Source organism: Argopecten irradians, chromosome 2, assembly GCF_041381155.1.
Source record: "Argopecten irradians isolate NY chromosome 2, Ai_NY, whole genome shotgun sequence".
Classification (NCBI taxonomy): Eukaryota; Metazoa; Mollusca; class Bivalvia; order Pectinida; family Pectinidae; genus Argopecten; species Argopecten irradians.
In genome coordinates, this window is record NC_091135.1 from 45834471 (window position 1) to 45854711 (window position 20241).

Sequence of the window (20241 nt, forward strand, 5' to 3'; positions counted from 1 at the left end):
CATAGTTTCCGATACTGAACAAGCAAGCCATGGCATTTGATATAAAAACCTTATTAATGACAAGAAGCAAGTAAGGAATGGGTACACGATTTGACTTTTTCAGTATTAGTTCAAGAGTTGTTGTTGATTTGGGTTTTTTATCATTTATTTCTTATTTCGATGAATCATGTATCCTATTTGGAGTGAGACAGGAGATGATCTCAAACGGTAGCATGATAACACAGATCAAATATACCGTTCGACATTGGAATTGAGGAACGCACAAATTGGTTGGCAAATAGCTTGTTCTCTAAACATATGTTAACTGTTTATTCAACACCGTAAGTGATGTTGAAGTAGTATGTGTCAGTTTCCTCACTTATTCAAAATACGAAAAGATTTTATGTAGCTTGGGATAACAATTTTAAAGTTAAATTAAGAGGTGCATCTTTTTATAACACAAGCAACAAGCAATAAGTAATATCAAGCATTTACCAAAAAAATGATGGGCAAGAGAATAAATGGATTGTTAATGCAAAAGACTTGTCAGATGAGTATCGGCATATTTTGACCTTGTCTAAAAGGGTCAAAATATTAATTTATCTGAAGAAGTATGTACCCCACAAAGATAGAAACACTTACAAATGAGTTATTTACCGGTAACAAGTGCTCCTATCTCAGACGTCGTTTATTTTACTGTCAAATCTGATATTGTAAACCATTTAAATGGTGTTACCATGTAAACGTATTTAGGGATAAGTAACCGTCGCCATTAGTAACTGTCAATAGTGATTTATAAACAGCGGGATGTTCCCGCCATCAGCTGGTATTATAACGACTATCACAGTCCCAACTGGGCTCGTGAAATACGTGTGTAAGCGAGCGCCATCAACCTGTACTGACCTTTCTGTCCTCATTATGATTGATGGTAATAACACCATTCTAAAATCGGGTTGTATAACATTACACATAGAATGGTTTTACCAAACTCCAGATAAAAGTATCGTTAAAGATTAGGGGTGTGTTGTGTGAACTTGTTTTGTGCTATTTTCTTAGTGTTTTATTCATTAGTAACAAAGTTTTTTCTTTGATTGTAAATACATTGTACATTATTATTTCTTTATAAATTGAGGCGTATCCATGATGTCTGAAATTATAAAGAGATATATATTGTGTGGTTCTCTACATTTTCCCGGGCAATAACTTCCATTCCGTTGAAAATATTTGACGAATCTTGCAATTGACTAAGTAAATAAACTAAAGCAATGGACAACGCTCTGTAGTAAGGGTGTAGCATATGTGTGACCTTGGCCTTATTTGAAAAAATGAACTAAGTAATATATTTTTTTTCCAAATTGTAAGTGTAGTGGGGTCCTTTGGATGATGTGCTGTATTGAAATACATAATCAAGCCATTTAACCGATTGCCAAACATCTGAACGAAGGTGATGTCCATAAAATCATATAATAAGGTTTTGTACTTTTGTAAGAATCTCTGGTCATTTTTTACTTTCGCTATTTATTAATGATCTCCAATGTTTGTACAAAGCGCATAATGCATATCTACGTTTTGTCTGGAATTATTTAGACCCTTTAAGAATTATTATTACTGTTTTATATCATTATAAACTGCTCCCTTAAGTAAAACAAGGGTGTTGATAGACCGTTAATCAATTAATCAACTGAGACAATAATTTTAATGCAATAGTGATGTGTCCCAAAAAGGCCCAACATATATAAGCTAGTTTGATATTTTGGAAAATCTTTCATCAGAGATTAATTGCTCGACATCAGCTGCAGAATAGTTTATTTTTCCTCGTTTACAATCATTGTAATCACAATTTCACTCAAGACACTGCAGTTTCAATAAAAACCACCATTATTTTAATCATGTTCTATTAGATTAATCATTCATGTTTCCCCAAATATTATTTAATGTCAAACGTAAACTTGCTAATTAACGAGATTGTTTGATAAAGTCATTAATTACTCTGTCTACATGTATCAAGGATAGATCACAGCCAAGTGTTGTTATGTTAGCCGACTCTATCGTCATCCATCACAAAGATCTTGTCAGCATTAATACAGTATATTCCGTCACTATAACTCTTAAGTATCTCGGATAACAACTTCATTGTCTCCGTTATAAGCAGCAGATGTATACATGTAGATTTTTTGTTCATTTAATACTATCTATTATTCTAAATTTACCAGACTGTTTACGTGATTTAGAGTATGCATGTACTCCTCAATTATAACCTAGGGAATACCATTTGTTGCTGCTACCAAAGTCAACCTGATTACTATCTTCTCTCGTATTGTCAAATTAATCTCTTCTCCTTAATCACCTTAAGACATTGCCTCACAACTTGGATTTCAAAATTTGAACAATTGTTCACCCCGTCTCTAAGACAGACAATTCCTTGGAATACAATTCGCCAGTTGGTATTGTATTGCGATAATTCAGGGCTTGATATCTTTGTAAGTATGATTCAGTGAGATAGCACTACATCACATGTCATTATTAGGAGGTTCAGTGTTTGAGCTAGAACTGAAAATGCTGACCTTCAACGTTTGGATGGAAGTCGTACGGATGATCATTGATAACGTACCGTGATGCCGTCATCTCCAACGTCACTACTACCACATACAAGTACACCTAGTACTTAGATATTATCTGACAGCTGTCTGACCTGATGCCTTTTAAGAAAAACCAAAATGATTAGTAGCTAGTCAGTTAGAGAGCTAAAGCATTAATTACCCCCAATACAGAAAAAAGTTGGATTAAAATAGAAGATTGATGAAGAGTCACTTTAAGCTCTAGTCAGATCATTACTCTTAGTCTCATCTCATAAGTCGCTTCGCACAACAACAAGAAGTTTTCATTCTATTCCACAACTTAATACTTTAAACCTGTTTATTTTGCATCACGGTTATCACTACCAAATTTCCCTATATTTAAATCAAATGCTGTATTAACCAATACTTAGTCTGGATATCAAGGTCTGCGTGTGGATGTTGGACGAATATTATGCCTTGATACATGTAACTTCCACCTCCGTGTGTTAAGCAGTAAACTGACCACAGGTTTTAATAGGACATGAAGTGGTATAGGCATAGTATCTTTAGAGGTTTTTAAATGTTATTCAACATAGAGGACAAATAAAAAAAAAAACATACGCCAATTACGATGATACATTTCAGCCAGTAAATAATTCTCCAGACGTCGTACGATCATGTACACCGTACTTAACTAAAGTAGTACGATTTTACTGCCATTTGGTGTGAAATTAATGACCATATGGCTTAGTTATCGACTATTTAAGACGGTAGATTGATTAGTCGTCATCAACCACTTACTCACCATACCTGATAAAAGATGCTTTATAACTCATTAAGTAATAAAGGTAATTAGAACTATGGTGTCTAAATAGACTTTGTTTGTCGGTATGGTAACCTGACATAACGTATTTATCCTTGGAATATGGTGAAGGTCAATCTAGTCGACGTTTAATGGGGAAAGTCGAAATGGAGGCCAACGACTGATTAAATACTTGATTAATAGTCCAATACGTGTTGGCATCATACGAAGATACAGTGTGTATGGAACATTAAGTTTATTTGTGAATTCCTTTGAAATGCAATTTACTGGAAAGCATTTGTGCAGACATTTGTTGAGGATTAGGCAAACCTAATCAGAGTTGTCAATCACCCCTCCTTTACGCACGCATTTTGATACGTTTCTATATTTTTAGATCGGGCGTTTCTGTATAAGTTAAGAAATCACTTGCATATTCTTGGTAACACCCTGAAGCTGTCACCATTTCTTGTCGAATGGCGATACACTAGCACGGAGTTATCGCCAATAGAAACAATTACTGACATTCCTGATTGGGGAGTTTGTTCTATAAGAGTCCCGACTAAGTGTCTTCTTTAATCAACATGTAGTAAGATTGTCCTTGAATACAACATCATGTGCTTACAGCATGGCTTCTCTATAATTGTATCTGTTTCAAGCGTTCGTCTAACCCCGTCAGGCAAAGGTTACACGGTCACGTTATCATATATGACGTCACGTTAACCGCTCGTGTACGTGTTCTATGGGAAAAAATGCCACAAATACTAAAGGTTAGAGGTTTCCCTGTCACCATGTGTTTTTTCTCCTCCGCCGGTGAAGGGGTGTGATAATTGCTCCTCCTTTAGTCCCCATCTGTTACAAACAAAAGGTATCCCGTGTATTTGGTAGCACCAGGCGTTAATAGTTTACCCGGAAGTTGGGGGAGTGGAACTACTTACCGAGCTGTTGTTCTGAGAATTAGGTACATATATACATAGATGTACATGTTACACTGTATCTATACACGGTAACAATGAAATTGTACACCTGGTCATGTCTTCTGAGCAATTAATTAAATTTGCTGTTGATTCGCTTTCGATTTTACATTTCCCAATTCTGATTCACGAATTTACATACATTTCTGTCTCCTTATTTTATCATAGAATCAACTATTACTGTTTGTTTGTTTTCCACTTTTTTCATTTCTTCCTAAAAATGTACGTTCCTTACTTCCGTTCACTACCAGTTGCTATATAACTCATTCTGTAATTTCTTCTTTCTCCTAAACATCCTGTACGATGTTTTTTTAACTGTAACGTCTTTGTCGACTTGAACTTTAATTCTATATATCTCCCACTGTCAGTTACTACAAAATGTCTCTATCTCACTCAAATTTTCTTCTTTCTACATCAACCTACCACGTACGACCTCTTTATTTCCTATTTCTGCCATTCTTTCTATTTCCTACTTTGAATTGCTAAACATGTCTCTTTGTTCATTGTGTTCTCTTCTCGGGTGGGTTTATCTTAGTCCTAAAAGGCCCGACACTTTATAGCAAGCTCGGTCATATCAAAATGGCCCCAATTGATAAAATATCTAATTTGATTTTATGGTTTAAAATAATAAACAATGTCATTTTAATCAACGTGCCTACCACGTGATGCTGTGTCGGAGACTTATGTTTCTATTGGAGATGGAACGACGCTAAAAGATGATATCCCGCGCTAACGTCATTTCTTAATTAAACCGCACAGACATTATGGGGATTCACTTTGTACATGGATATCATATCCAATTTATGTATTTAATCACCCATACTTCAGAATATTTTACATTTCTGTAGATAGTCTCCGTCTCTGCATTGTAAATATTATTAGGAATATATCTCTGTAAAACTATAGCCGTATCGATCATTACCTGATAACTGCCAAAAGTTGAACTTAACTACGTGACACATGGATAAGCATGGGATAAAATTATAAACTCTTCCCTCAAATTTCTTGAAAGTATAAAATGAATGAAATCACATTTCGGGCGCCATAATAATCAAGTGGTCACCACAGAGTCGACAAAAAAGCCAGAAAAAATGATCATTTGTATACTACCTGTACAGAACATTCTTATTCAAACATCAAACGCATTTGATTTGGCGAATTTTGTCCATTACTAAGACACGTAAAGAATGTGTAGATAGTGAACGCCTCAAGACGCTTGATCTGAAATGATTTAAATAGTTCACGTTTTAAATTGTTGGTAATTTGCGATGCAATTAATGACGGCCCAGGAGGGTACTTATAATAGATCTCAAGATTTACCGTGAAGTATTGCACCGCTTCCGATCCGACGATAATAAGTCTCTTTATGATACGCAATGGGATGTGCATACACGTACATTACACGGGGCATTCAACAAGTGATGCGCACGAACAAATCGAGTACCATATCGCAGATAATAGACAGCTCCAAATGGATCATGGAAACTAATTATAGAGATAAAAGATGCTTGACAATTGAAAGGAACTTAATGTAGAAAAAAAAAACCTTCAAGATATCTAGAATTGTACTTTTTCTTTATTATCATCATAATTTAACAAAAATAATAATATGTGTAACTCAAAGATCTTCACTATCGCACATACAGTTTTTATTGTTCTTACTTTAGTGATTTAATTACTTTTTTTCAAATACCATTTTTAAACATTTATTTTTTAAAGCAAAATCTTATTGGAATATATACTTTTTCAAAGAAAATATACTCTAACTGAAGAATAATTCATATATGCATTCGTAGACATGTGTACATATGTAGTGTTAGAATTGCACTTCAAGTTTTATTACAAACAGTTCACGACTGTGATAATTAGAGGACGAATTCGTCGTCCATGAAGACCTGGCTAGCTTGTTCTACCCAGAAGTTACTGGACATGTATTTCTGACATACCTGTTGACACGGCTCTATGCATGACGTGCAAGACCATTCAGAGAACAAGTTGTTTCCGAATATCAAAATTATCAGTATTATCACAAAATAAAAGACGAGTACATCCATACTCGGAACACCTCTTGTCCATTACCATGATACTTTATGTGGAATGGAATTTCTGTCAGTTCTGTGGTTTCAGCTTCTTCTGTCTCTATTTCCGGAGCACCCCTTTCTGTGACGATGAGTTTGGTTTCCTTTGTGGAACACAAGGTCTCCATAAGTTGGCGGGAGATGTACCGCTTCTCAAGTTCCCGCCAGTAAGTCAGGGCGCGACAAAATGCCATATTCTTCTCTTTGCATTCTTCCTTATCCGGATCCATCTAAAGGGGTGAAAAATCCGACAAATAAAAATATGACACATTTTGAAAGTTTTTTTTTAATATCTTGTATAAATTCTTTCTTTCTATGTCTATATTTTGTATCTCTACCGTTCCCTTTATTCTATTTAGCCTGTATGCATTAGCCTTTTATCTATAGGCTGATTTAGGGAATTAGATGATAAAACAGCTTAATGTTACATTGCGTCTTTTTTAATTCATTCTTCTTGTCATTGTGTACCTTTGGCGGTATACCGGTGCCACTAAGGCGATAGAAAGTGGCGCTAGACACACGGAACTGAACACGAGTTTAGTTAATCAAATATTGTAGATACTGTTTGAAATATCTTGTTTGGATACAAGCAATTGGACGAGTGTAAAGAACGAAACTAATCTATGACACATTTCTTTATAAGTTACTCTATCTCAGTTGTTTACAGCAGATACTCCGAGCGGATCATTTGTATCCAAATGCATAGTTTCGAACTATGTCAAGGATTTCTAAGTCATTTACGTCCTTGGCTATGTTACTGTATTCACACTAACATAAAATTAGTATCTTTCTATATACTTAAATACCTATATACATAATTAAAATGTATAGAAAGAGAAATGTACTACTCACTTGTTATCCCTTTTGCGATTCCTTCTCTGTAGAACTACATGTACATGTACAACGAAAGACGTCGCTAAGATGATGTGGTATTATGACGTCATAGTTCAATGACGTCACAATAAACAATTGCGAGGACCATAATAGACATTACTTTTATAATATAAACGTTCTTAGAACATGTGAATAAAGATGTATTCGTCATACCGAACCACAGGCTATACTTGTCCAATTGACCAAGTACGAACGCTAAAAAATCCTGAGGCATGTAAACAAATCTGTATCCCTAATTTAGTCGCCACTGCTGATAACGTTGATGTTAAGTCAACAGAAAATGAACCTACCGTTACTTTGATACCATTGTTTGTAACAGTAAGATAATTAATGGTGATAAACAATGCTCAAGTGTGCTTCATATTTCCTGTGTAAAACATCTTTTTTATTTCCGATAGGTGACAGTATCTGTATTCGGAGTTGGAACGCATTTGATAATATTATTGGATGGGTTTGTCGACGATCATTTTAAAAATTCTTCAATCTTTTTTGAATTCAAAGATGGAGTTAAATTATTTTGCGACGTTCTGACAGGTAAGTGTTAATATGATGATCAAACTTTACAAGAAGTAAATGAAAAGTGTCAATGTGAAGATGAAAATGTGATATCGTATGAATAAAGAAAATCGACTGTAAACGTAATTTACCTAGAGTTTAATGGGTCACACTAGAATTAGGTTATTGCATAATGTGTCAACTTCAAGGTAAAGACAGATATTGATTGTTCAGTTTTACGTGTGTTTGGTCAAAATTCAATATGTCGGTTATCCTGATGGAATTATGAACGGACCTACATGTAAACTATGCTTCATCGGCCTATGAATTCCTCAAGTGAAAATCATTTTAGATATCACTCGCGCACAAAAACACTAGAGACAGTTCTCATTTGTCTGATTTAAATGTTCATTTGGCAATCATTTTGGATTTCCACATTACTTATTGTGTACTATCCTCGAAAATTTAACGTACCGTAAATTGGGATATTTTGTCGTCGTGAAATCTTTTTTTATTTGGCCTTGTTGTATTAAAATAGGGTGGTTTAATTTCGGTGTGGTTAAATTTGGCGTTTCCAGTGTACTGTTAATGGCGCCTAACACGTCCTTTCTTCGCATAGGTCCTTCAACAATGAAAAACTGATATGATTTGATTTGAAGGCTTATTGATATTTAGACCTTATCATATATTGGTCTTCCATAGAAGTGATTAAAATAACACACATTTTCATTTGTAAGAGTACATGTTTACATAAGTAATCAATAACGTGTAGATCTATGTATTGGTCATAATTAAAAAAGATCCTTGAGTTTTGTTTCTAATGTAAAATATAGTTTTCAGTTTCATACCACACATGTTGACAAACTCTCTGTCTTTGCTAAGCCGTTAGTATATTTAAAGTTTATTTCTGTTTATAGTATCCTTCTACGTATCGCTGATATTAGCCACCCTACTATCTGGGATTTCCATTTTCCAAATTATGGTTTCCTATCGGAGGAACATGATGGCACTCTATAGGGGAGATTTCTCCGTCATTCCGAACGAGGCATATCATCAGTCAGCTATCACAGTAATGGTAAAGGCTAAATATTAAAAAAAAGTCGTACCAGAGTTACCTTTTCAGGCGTCCCCTTATTCAGGAGCTTCTGACCCAGAACCGTTCACACACCGGCACCGACACCACTATGTAACGTGCACGTCACCAGACAGTCTTTTCAAGCCGCCCCTTTTCAGGATTTTTTACACAGTACTTTTTTTAATTCTTTTTTTCCACTCAGAGTTGAGAATATTAAATTTTTTGAGCATTTTCTTTTATTCTTTTTATTTTCATAAAAATACCGATTCATGCAATATACATACATACATACATACATTACATACATACATACCTACACACACATACATACACACCATCACATACATACATACATACATACAATATATATATATACATACATACATACATACATACATACACACACACACACACACACATACATACTTACATACCTACACATACACCATCACACACACACACACACACACACACACACACACACACACACACACACACACACACACACACACACACACATACACACACACATATATATATATATATATATATATATATATTGTACACAATTATTATCTACATCTAAATACTCTATTAACATGAACATGTATGTAACATTTGAACATAATCACTCATTCATCAAACAACATCTATAGTATAAATATAATTGATGTGTACTTATATATATAATATATAGTGACCAATTTCAATCTCAAAACAAGTTAGTGTTCGCCAATGTCAAAACGAGCAAAGTATCGAGCTCCACGCATCATTGGTCGATGAGGATTAAAGTTCTTGTTCCGGTTATAACTGACACATTTTGATTTATTAATGAGGCTTAAGTTGTTCCGGTTATAACTGAGCCGAGGACACACACCAAACGAATATCTGCGTGATTCTTTGCAATATAGATTCATGTTTACTATCAGTGGTATACCTCACTTGCAGTTCTAATTCGTTGTTCAGTACTCTATAAAAATAATCTGCATGAGCCTATTAAATTGTTTTTATATCGCCTCAATATTGTAAGGTATATTTTACCATTTTGGCAAATCAATCCAACTTAATTAGTAAAATTGAAGTACATGTATCACCAACGTTTACCACATACTACCCAAGGGAGGCAACGCCAACAGAAATCATCACAAACTAATCCATGGATTAACCTGATATTGACAATAATGTCAGTAATAGAGATGAACATTACTAGTTAAATGATTTCATTTGAAAATTAATTCTATTTCCTCTGATTTGAAAATATTGCTACCAATTCATTTTTTTCTGAGAGTATTTTACAATTTTCAGACTGACAATTTACATTATCCGGGTTACCAAATAGCATATCTGATTTGGGGTGAGTATTGCAATTCACTCTAAAATAAAAATTATCAGAATGAGAAACCAAATAAAGTGCCTACTAAATAATTAATGGATTATTTTATTATTTGCTATTCAAAATGTTCATTGCGCGCCTTATTATTACTGAAGCATCATGTGTTCAATCTGTTTTAAATTAAATACACATTGGTGACTGGTCGCATGACCATCGAAGAACGTAGACTATAGCCTATAACGATCATTTACAAAGTTTCATATGTTTTATATCAAATAGTCGCTCTAAAAATATTAAATAATTTCATTTTATAAGCATGCTATTAACTAGCCAATTTTAGGTGACACCATATTTTAGTGCATTTTGATTTCATTCACAGGTTATCAGATACATATCATTGTCTTTTTCATCGCCTGCGTTCTGATAGCCTGTCTCGTAGTTTTGCCAATTCTCGGCAAAGTCCCATTGGTTTTTCTCCAACCTTTTCTGACACTGGTGTAAGTATATTGTCACTATATGCGGAGTATTGATTACACAGAATAAAGGGAAAGCGGACAAAAGTAACATGATCCTTGAGAACTTCGACCATATATGATTCTGCTAGTCGTATAAATATGAACATAATTACACAGTTATTATATGATCATGAATTATGTCACCGAATACGTTGCTAATATTATCATTTACTTTAAGTACATCTAGTAATTTCATTTCAGTTAGAGTTATGTGCCGTAGTTCCAACACTCATGAAGCCAGGGGAGCTTTTAATAGGTTATTCCCCACCACAAGTTACCACCGTTTCGAATTCTTCAAGTATTAAAAAGAGATGAAACTGCAAAAAATTATAATATTTACATCTAAGGTGCAGTGAAATGAGTATATACGATCAGGCCATGAAGCCAATATGTTATCTGTAGTTTAATTTTTACGATGTTATTACTTATTGTAAAGTGATTTCTGAATATAAGGCTTAAAACTATGAGTTTTACCGTGCATAAATTATGTGTTGTAACTAATGTTTATAAGGTATCACACATGCTTGTCTGCCACATATTATGGTTTTTAACAGATCACTTAAGGAAAAACAACATACCGGATATACTAATTTTCGTCCAGTATGGCACATATAACTTTGAAATAAACAAAATGAATAGCATATTATCAATAAGTTTTCATGTAGTTCGGTTTATGAATATTAAGTTATATCAATCAATGTTGTTTTTGTTAACATGTTTCAGATCAACAACAGCTATACGGCTGTTGATTTATATAGTTCAGAAATTCATATCTAAAAGATGGCTCCTGCACGATCATGACTTGCTTAACACAGAAACCGGCAAAACCAACAAAGTGTTATCTTTGAAAAATAGGTAAGTTGTAGTTTAATCTTAAGCCAAGCTTGTTGGCACTATCAGGTCACAGACCACGATGCCTATGTTAACACTATCAGGTCACAGACTACGGTGGCTATGTTGGTACTATCAGGTCATAGACCACGGTGGCTGTGTTGGCACTATCAGGTCCCAGACCACGGTGGCTATGTTGGCACTATCAGGTCCCAGACCACGGTGGCTATGTTGGCACTATCAGGTCACAGACTACGGTGGCTATGTTGGCACTATCAGGTCATAGACTACGGTGGCTATGTTGGCACTGGCAGGTCACAGACAACGGTGGCTATGTTGGCACTATCAGGTCAGAGACTACGGTGGCTATGTTGGCACTATCAGGTCACAGACTACGGTGGCTATGTTGGCACTATCAGGTCACAGACTACGGTGGCTATGTTGGCACTATCAGGTCATAGACCACGGTGGCTGTGTTGGCACTATCAGGTCACAGACAACGGTGGCTGTGTTGGAACTATCAGGTAACAGACCACGGTGGCTATGTTGACACTATCAGGTCACAGACGACAATGGCTATGTTGGCACTGTCAGGCACAGACCGCGGTGGCTATGTTGGCACTATCAGGTCACAGACTATGGTGGCTATGTCGGCACTATCAGGTCACAGACTACGGTGGCTATGTTGGCCGCGGTGGCCGAGTGGTTAAGATATTCCGACATATTACCACCGGCCCTCCACCTCTGGGATGCGGGTTCGAATCCCGTGTGGGGCAGTTGCGAGGTACTGACCGCTGGTCGGTGGTTTTTCTCCGGGTACTCCGGCTTTCCTCCACCAACAAACCTGGCACGTCCTTACATGACCCTGGCTGTTAATAGGACGTAAAAATATACAAACCAAACCACAGGTCACAAATACGGTGGCTATGTTGGCACTATCAGGTCACAAACTACGGTGGCTATGTTAGCACTATCAGGTCACAGACTACGGTGGCTATGTTGGCACTATCAGGTCACAGACTACGGTGGCTATGTTGGCACTATCAGGTCACAGACTACGGTGGCTATGGCTATGTTGGCACTATCAGGTCACAGACCATGGTGGCTATGTTGGCACTATCAGATCACAGACCACGGTGGCTATGTTGGCACTGGCAGGTCACAGACTACGGTGGCTATGTTGGCACTATCAGGCACAGACCGCGGTGGCTATGTTGGCACTATCAGGTTACAGACCACGGTGGCTATGTTGGCATTATCAGGTCACAGACCACGGTGGCTATGTTGGCACTGGCAGGTCACAGACTACGGTGGCTATGTTGGCACTATCAGGCACAGACCGCGGTGGCTATGTCGGCACTATCAGGTTACAGGCTACGGTGGCTATTTAAGCACTATCAGGTCACAGACCACGGTGGCTATGTTTGCACTATCAGGTCACAGACCACGGTGGCTATGTTGGCACTATCAGGTCACAGACTACGGTGGCTATGTTGGCACTATCAGGTCACAGAACTACGGTGGCTATGTTGGCACTATCAGGTCATAGACCACGGTGGCTGTGTTGGCACTATCAGGTCACAGACTACGGTAGCTATGTTGGCACTATCAGGTCACAGACTATGGTGGCTATGTTGGCACTATCAGGTCATAGACCACGGTGGCTGTGTTGGCACTATCAGGTCACAGACCACGGTGGCTATGTTGGCACTATCAGGTCACAGACTACGGTGGCTATGTTGGCACTATCAGGTCACAGACCACGGTGGCTATGTTGGCACTATCAGGTCAGAGACTACGGTGGCTATGTTGGCACTATTAGGTCACAGACTACGGCGGCTATGTTGGCACTATCAGGTCACAGACTACGGTGGCTATGTTGGCATTATCAGGTCATAGACCACGGTGGCTGTGTGGGCACTATCAGGTCACAGACCACGGTGGCTGTGTTGGAACTATCAGGTCACAGACGACAATGGCTATGTTGGCACTGTCAGGCACAGACCGCGGTGGCTATGTTGGCACTATCAGGTCAAAGACTATGGTGGCTATGTTGGCATTATCAGGTCACAGACTACGGTGGCTATGTTGGCCGCGGTGGCCGAGTGGTTAAGATGTTCCGACATATTACCACAGGCCCTCCACCTCTGGGATGCGGGTTCTAATCCCATGTGGGGCAGTTGCGAGGTACTGAGCGCTGGTCGGTGGTTTTCTCCGGCTTTCCTCCACCAACAAACCTGGCACGTCCTTACATGACCCTGGCTGTTAATAGGACGTAAAAATAAACAAACCAAACCAAACCAAAAGCTATGTTGGCACTATCAGGTCACAGACTACGGTGGCTATGTTGGCACTATCAGGTCACAAACTACGGTGGCTATGTTGGCACTATCAGGTCACAGACTACGGTGGCTATGTTGGCACTATCAGGTCACAGACTACGGTGGCTATGTTGGCACTATCAGGTCACAGACTACGGTGGCTATGTTGGCACTATCAGGTCACAGACCACGGTGGCTATGTTGGCACTATCAGGTCACAGACCACGGTGGCTTTGTTGGCACTGGCAGGTCACAGACTACGGTGGCTATGTTGGCGCTATCAGGTCACAGACTACGGTGGCTATGTTGGCACTATCAGGTCACAGACGACAATAGCTATGTTGGCACTATCAGGCACAGACCACGGTGGCTATGTTGGCACTGGCAGGTCACAGACCACGGTGGCTATGTTGGCACTATCAGGTTACAGACTACGGTGGCTATGTTGACACTATCAGGTCACAGACTACGGTGGCTATGTTGGCACTATCAGGTCACAGACTGCGGTGGCTATGTTGGCACTATCAGGTCATAGACCACGGTGGCTGTGTTGGCACTATCAGGTCACAGACCACGGTGGCTGTGTTGGAACTATCTGGTAACAGACTACGGTGACTATGCTGGCACTATCAGACACAGACCGCGGTGGCTATGTTGGTACTATCAGGTCACAGACTATGGTGGCTATGTTGGCACTATCAGGGCACAGACCACGGTGGCTATGTGGTGAAGGTGTCCATCTTACCACTTGTCAAACGTCTTTGTAAGCTAGTAAAAATAACAGGAAGTTAGAAATCCGCAATTTGATTTTTGGAAATGAAAAACCTTCAAAATTCCAACATAATATTGATTATAGCACATTTTTTTCATATGTTGCGTTTCTGTATTGTTTAAATATTTGATATATGTTACTTAAACACAGTGATCAGCGATTCATGCATGGGATGTCTTTAGTTTCCATACTAATGTTATTGGTAGTTGTAGTCTCTACACCTTTTTTAAGTCACAGATTAATGGTTACACACATGACTCTGATACTAATAATTGAATTTTATTCTATCACGTCAACTTAATTTTAGGGATACTTACCACAACATGGCATACTTCATGTTCTTTTACTACATACTCATCGCTTTAATCCGATGTCTGATGAGAATAGTCAAGGCTGTCGTTTTGGGTGTGATCCTCTTTGGTAGAATAGACAGGAGTGGACTGATGCACGGCTTTGAGACGTGGGATACAGGTAGAGTCAAATAAACAAATATCAAACCATTCTACAAACAACTACATGTATTGCTACATCTCTGTCCTGATATTTGCTAAATTTTGTCATAGCGAAATAGCATTTATGGTACTTTGACTGTTAAAATAGATAGAGCTGCTTTGTGATTTAATTCAATATACAAATGTGTTTTGTTCAATGTATAGAAATCCTCTTACTTGCCAAGTCTTATACGATTTTGTGGTATGATCATTAAGCTTAAATGTTCAAGAGAACAAAAGTTTGTCGAATACTTTCCCTACAAAAATTTATGCCCGTTTTGAAAAATATATATATATCATCATTACAAGGGCAGTTTGTTGAACTTTTCATGCACATACTTTTCAGGTTATATGGCGTACGTGAGTTTTCTTCAGATGGAGTTAGTGCACTGCCACCCAGTACTGGTAGTGTTCTGTGACCAACTCCTCCAGAGGTCGTCAGCCGGCACCGTCCAGGTACCAATGCATAATACTAATGATCTGCCAAACCACATAAGGTCAAGGACAACCTCCATTGTTATCCCAAAGTACAATAGGAGAATACATAACCGGTGGCTTAAAGTCTACACTCTGCTAAGGAATCCAACTTTGGTAAATTGTTGAAAATGGATGCTAAAAGTATTGTCGCGTTGTTGTTTTTTTATCAAACTCTGTATTCTTACATGTTCCGGTTTTAGTATGAAATGCATTTTAAGCGTTTATTTATAGTGAGACTAGGCCAATGTGAAGGCCGTCCTGGAAATTAGATCAGTCGGTTTTACTGTGATATGCCTGAAAAGCTCATGGCTGTTCTATGTGACATGTGTGTAGAATTACACATTGTGGTCGAACTTCTTGTATGCCGAACACTGTCCTTTGCTCGTAGAGTAATGCAACTTTTGTCTAGAACTGCTCAAATCGCTCAAACAGTAGTGTGTTTACCTTATTAGGTAAATTGTCTTGCCTAAAAATCATTTTATCACCTTCTCAGTGGTTATATAGTTTATTTGTTTAACGTGCGTGACTTTGGCTCGGGTATGGGTACAGCGTCCATATTGTACCTGCTTAATCGTATTGATCAACGATTTGATATTTTAACGATATTAATTAAAATACTAAATTTGTCAATGTTTTATGTAATATGTTTCATAAGTAATGTAGAACAATACATTTATGCCATATTTTGCCTTCTTGGTTATGTAAAAGAATTAGCCTGAGTGAATTCTCCCTTTAAGTAAAACAAATGTGGTAAAATAAGGATTTTATCTAACCGAATTCCAGGTATGCTTATCATGTACCTGACGGGCATGAACGTTTGTTTTGGGTAGCTGTACATATATGTGCTATTCATTTTTTACATTGTAAGTAAATTTGGTTCTATTTCATGTAACCAATTCCTAATTTCCCGTTTCCGTAAGTCACACCTTGAGTTGGGTCTAATTTTAAATGTCTCTTCTATTAGCAACAGGTTCAAATTTAGCAAATTAATGATCACATATGTTCACCAGAATCACCGAAACGCTTCAATGACCGTGTTTTAGCCAACCGACGCAGAATCAGATAAAGATCACTTCTTCAGTAAGAGTTATCTCCCTTTTTATATTAAAACTCACGATTTGGTGTATAATCTGTTTTCGTAGAATCTACATGATTCAGTACAACATACATAGACTTTATTATATTACTACTTTTTTTGTATAACTACAATACGCATTTGATCATCAAATATATTAGATATGATTATTTTGCTTCGTGAAGACATTCCAAATTGCGGACTATTTTTCTACCCCATCGGACAAAGATATCCTCACTTCCGGTGAGTATCAGATTCCCCTGCCTTACCCTGCACGCTTAGAACATATTCTCGTCATAAACCGGAAGTTGGAAATAAAAACTAACCTGTAAAGTCCAAATGGACAATCAATATCACATTCGAACTCGAGCTCGTGCTTCACAGGCGTGCTGAACTTTGACCCAATGATCATCGCAATCCCACCTACCTTTACATTTCGTTGATGTTTACTCGATAAAACACTTACATTATATTTTACTGGTTTTATACAATATTGTCAGTATTTCTACGGTATATTTCAAAATGAATTAGATTCTTGTTTGCCACAGTGCAACAAGTTTAACAAAGTCTTGACACAGAAAAATTGCAATATTTAATGGCCGGGGCCAGGGTATAAAAGGGAGACAACTTGGGAAAATGGAGGGTGATACAAATCTTTAGCAGCCTTCAATTCAGAGAAAGAATTAACTCAAATTCATGTTATTCAAGAATACATATGACATATCTTTTGTTTTGTTTATATGAATTTTTGTGAGGAATCTGAAAATATACATAATCTTTAATAAAAAAAATCAACTTTGCTTGTTTTTCCTATAAAAGTATTTTTCCTTTTCAAATTGTATACTGTCAATCAAATTTGAATTTTGTCAGTTTGCCTACCGGAAGTTGTTGCCGGAAGTTTACAGTTGTGTTGTTGCTATGGCCCTAGCTACGCATGCTAAGTAAACAAACTCCCTACCTTATCAGCATTTTGGCGGCAATATATCCCAAAGGCACAAACAAGTCATAAACAAGACAGATTCACACTTCCCATAAATACAGTTCATGTAATCTATTCCCAACAATGACCCAGATATGCCATATCATCAGGATTTGGAAACCAGAATCTGACCAGTTTGATAACACAGTCCGGCATTATGTCACGCCTATGCCACACAGGTTCCCCTTGTCCTGTCCTAATTCCTAATGCTTGCTTCTTTTTTCTTGATATCGGGGATCTCCCCAGGCTCCTCTATGATACAGCATTGTCCAAAACCGCTTGTAAATTTCTTTTCTCCGAACATTGTTTTTCTTATGCTGTGGATGTGCTGTTATTTCCCCCACCATTGTTTGTTTCTCTCATTTGTAATACATGGCCTACATAAACAATACCGGCATTCATCTGAGTTAACATCCTGGGGAATAGAAAATCCCAAACTTTCACAATTTTTGGTGAAATTACAGGAGCAAAAAAAGGATCATTCCCTACCTAGAGAGGGAAATCTGTACGAGAATCACGACAGTCCAACACTCGGTAAACCTCGGGCTAAACAGTCATGAATCTCCTCCCTGGGTAGAGATCACCCTGTCCTACCCTAAAGGTAGGGAAAGAACTTATTAATTCCTGGCGAAACGCATTTGCGAGGGATATTTAATAGGGTTATGTCGTCCGTTCGAGATTTCTTTTCCATGCTATAACTCAAACACCATTCAACGTAGATCCTTGAAACTTTCTGTTTATATCAGAATATTTACAGTTTGCACTGACATGGACTCAATAATCATGCTTTCTAGTATTATCATTATCAGTGTATAATTTTAGCACAACACGCGCGGCGATTCTATTGTTACGTGAATAGTCGATGGCGTAGCAACGTGGGGTCATGACCCCACCTTTGGCGGGAACATATGAATGACTCGATTCCTATCAGCTGTTCAATGGAATTCGTTGATGATGACGGGAGGGAAAAAAATATGGGTAATTTAATAAAAAAATCTGCAACTGCTGCAGGAATTAATAATATTCATTTACTTGAAAAACTTAAAATATAAGGAATAGATGTTTATTTTGTTGAGGTTGTGAGGGTATAAAGCCGGGGTTACATAATTTACACGTGCTCCATTATCATTATACCCTCATAACCTCAACAAAATAAACATCTATTCCTTAACTAATGCCTTAAATGTGCCTTTTACAATTGTTGATCTTTAAATTCTATGTTCGATATCTCTACCGTGGAAATTTAGTCAAAAATACCAAGTTACTGTTACCGTTGTCACCTGCTGTTATTTTTGTCAGTTTTACAATACCCACATATTGAAATATTTGTGTATATAGACAACTACGTTTAACATATGAGGTATAGATTATACGTACATATTTAGACATTAGATTTTTATGTTTTGCTGTGCTAACTGATTATATACCTTTATCGAAAAATCAAACAATCAACATTATACATGGGTTATCTGTGGTCATAAAAAGTGATATTCAATTTCCTGTTTCGCTATATAACAATCATCGTCATTGGGTATTCATTTTATTGTTTTTACATTATTCAAGGACGATGCCAAACTCAAATACATACATTTTAAGTTATTCTTTAATAACTATGAACTTGATATAAACATGTACACTATTTGGGTTGTCATACCAACTGCGTGGCGCGATGGATACGCTGTTGTCGCTCCTTTTTTTCACTTGTGACCAAAAGTTACATTTGTGAGTATGTCGTTCTATGACTTTATAATTGTCATTATGTCCGAATGTTCTCGTTTTCAAACAAATTATACTTCATTCAAAAGTAGGAAATTAACTTTTAGATATACATTTACACTCATTACATAATTTGTTTGATTGTGGTTTAGTCGTTCATATGAAGGCATATGCGTTTCAGCTTTTTAGGATTATATCTTTTTTAAAATAATTGAAATACTTTGCTTTCGTTGCAATTGCTTCTAATGTATTTTGTATGTTATCTGCTAATAAAAATGTTTGTAATACCGATCCCTATCCTATTCTTATTTTGTTCGGAATCCGTATGTAATAAAAACAAAACAAAGGTTCTGGAGATTTTATAGTAGAATATTAGACTGGGTTTTCCGAAAAATCAAACGTTCCTTGGTCCAAAGTTTTACAAATTATGTGTATGACAGATATAAATGCACATAATTTAAAGCGTATATATATACAATTATATAATTATTCATTTTCGATAATAATGAGCATGATTGAAATAACGAACATTGGATCAGAAGTTTGTTCAATCATCCTACGCCAGGATACATAACATTTAAAACCACTGATTTTCGAACAATGATGAAGTAATGGAGTGAATAGTGATATAGCTACCCTATTATGAAGAAATAACAAAATGCACCTGATACACACAGTGACTTTCAATGAAATGTAACCGGGTAGGAGATCCGGTTTGTGATAGTGCCCGGTATGGAAAGTAGAGATGAACACATCAAATACGAATGACCTTGCCTACCGATAATTATGATATGATCAATGAAATATAACCACGTTAAATAAGACATTGGCAGAAAGCTTCCTTCACGTGTCACTTCCTTGGTTATATAAGAGAACATA

The 20241-nt window shown here is 37.1% G+C and overlaps 2 protein-coding genes across 3 annotated transcripts in view; both read left to right on the plus strand.

Annotated features, from left to right (window-relative positions):
- The window catches only part of LOC138315670 (stimulated by retinoic acid gene 6 protein-like), a 94322-nt gene that overhangs the window by 32817 nt on the left and 41264 nt on the right, over positions 1-20241 (plus strand). The gene's annotated exons all lie outside the window — the stretch shown is intronic.
- On the plus strand, positions 7661-19653 carry LOC138315672 (stimulated by retinoic acid gene 6 protein-like). The gene is made up of 7 exons (XM_069256862.1): positions 7661-7816; positions 8695-8852; positions 10158-10206; positions 10565-10682; positions 11424-11555; positions 14932-15095; positions 15462-19653. The coding sequence occupies exons 2-7, from the start codon at positions 8757-8759 to the stop codon at positions 15716-15718; spliced, it is 816 nt and encodes a 271-aa protein (XP_069112963.1). The 5' UTR covers positions 7661-7816; positions 8695-8756; the 3' UTR covers positions 15719-19653.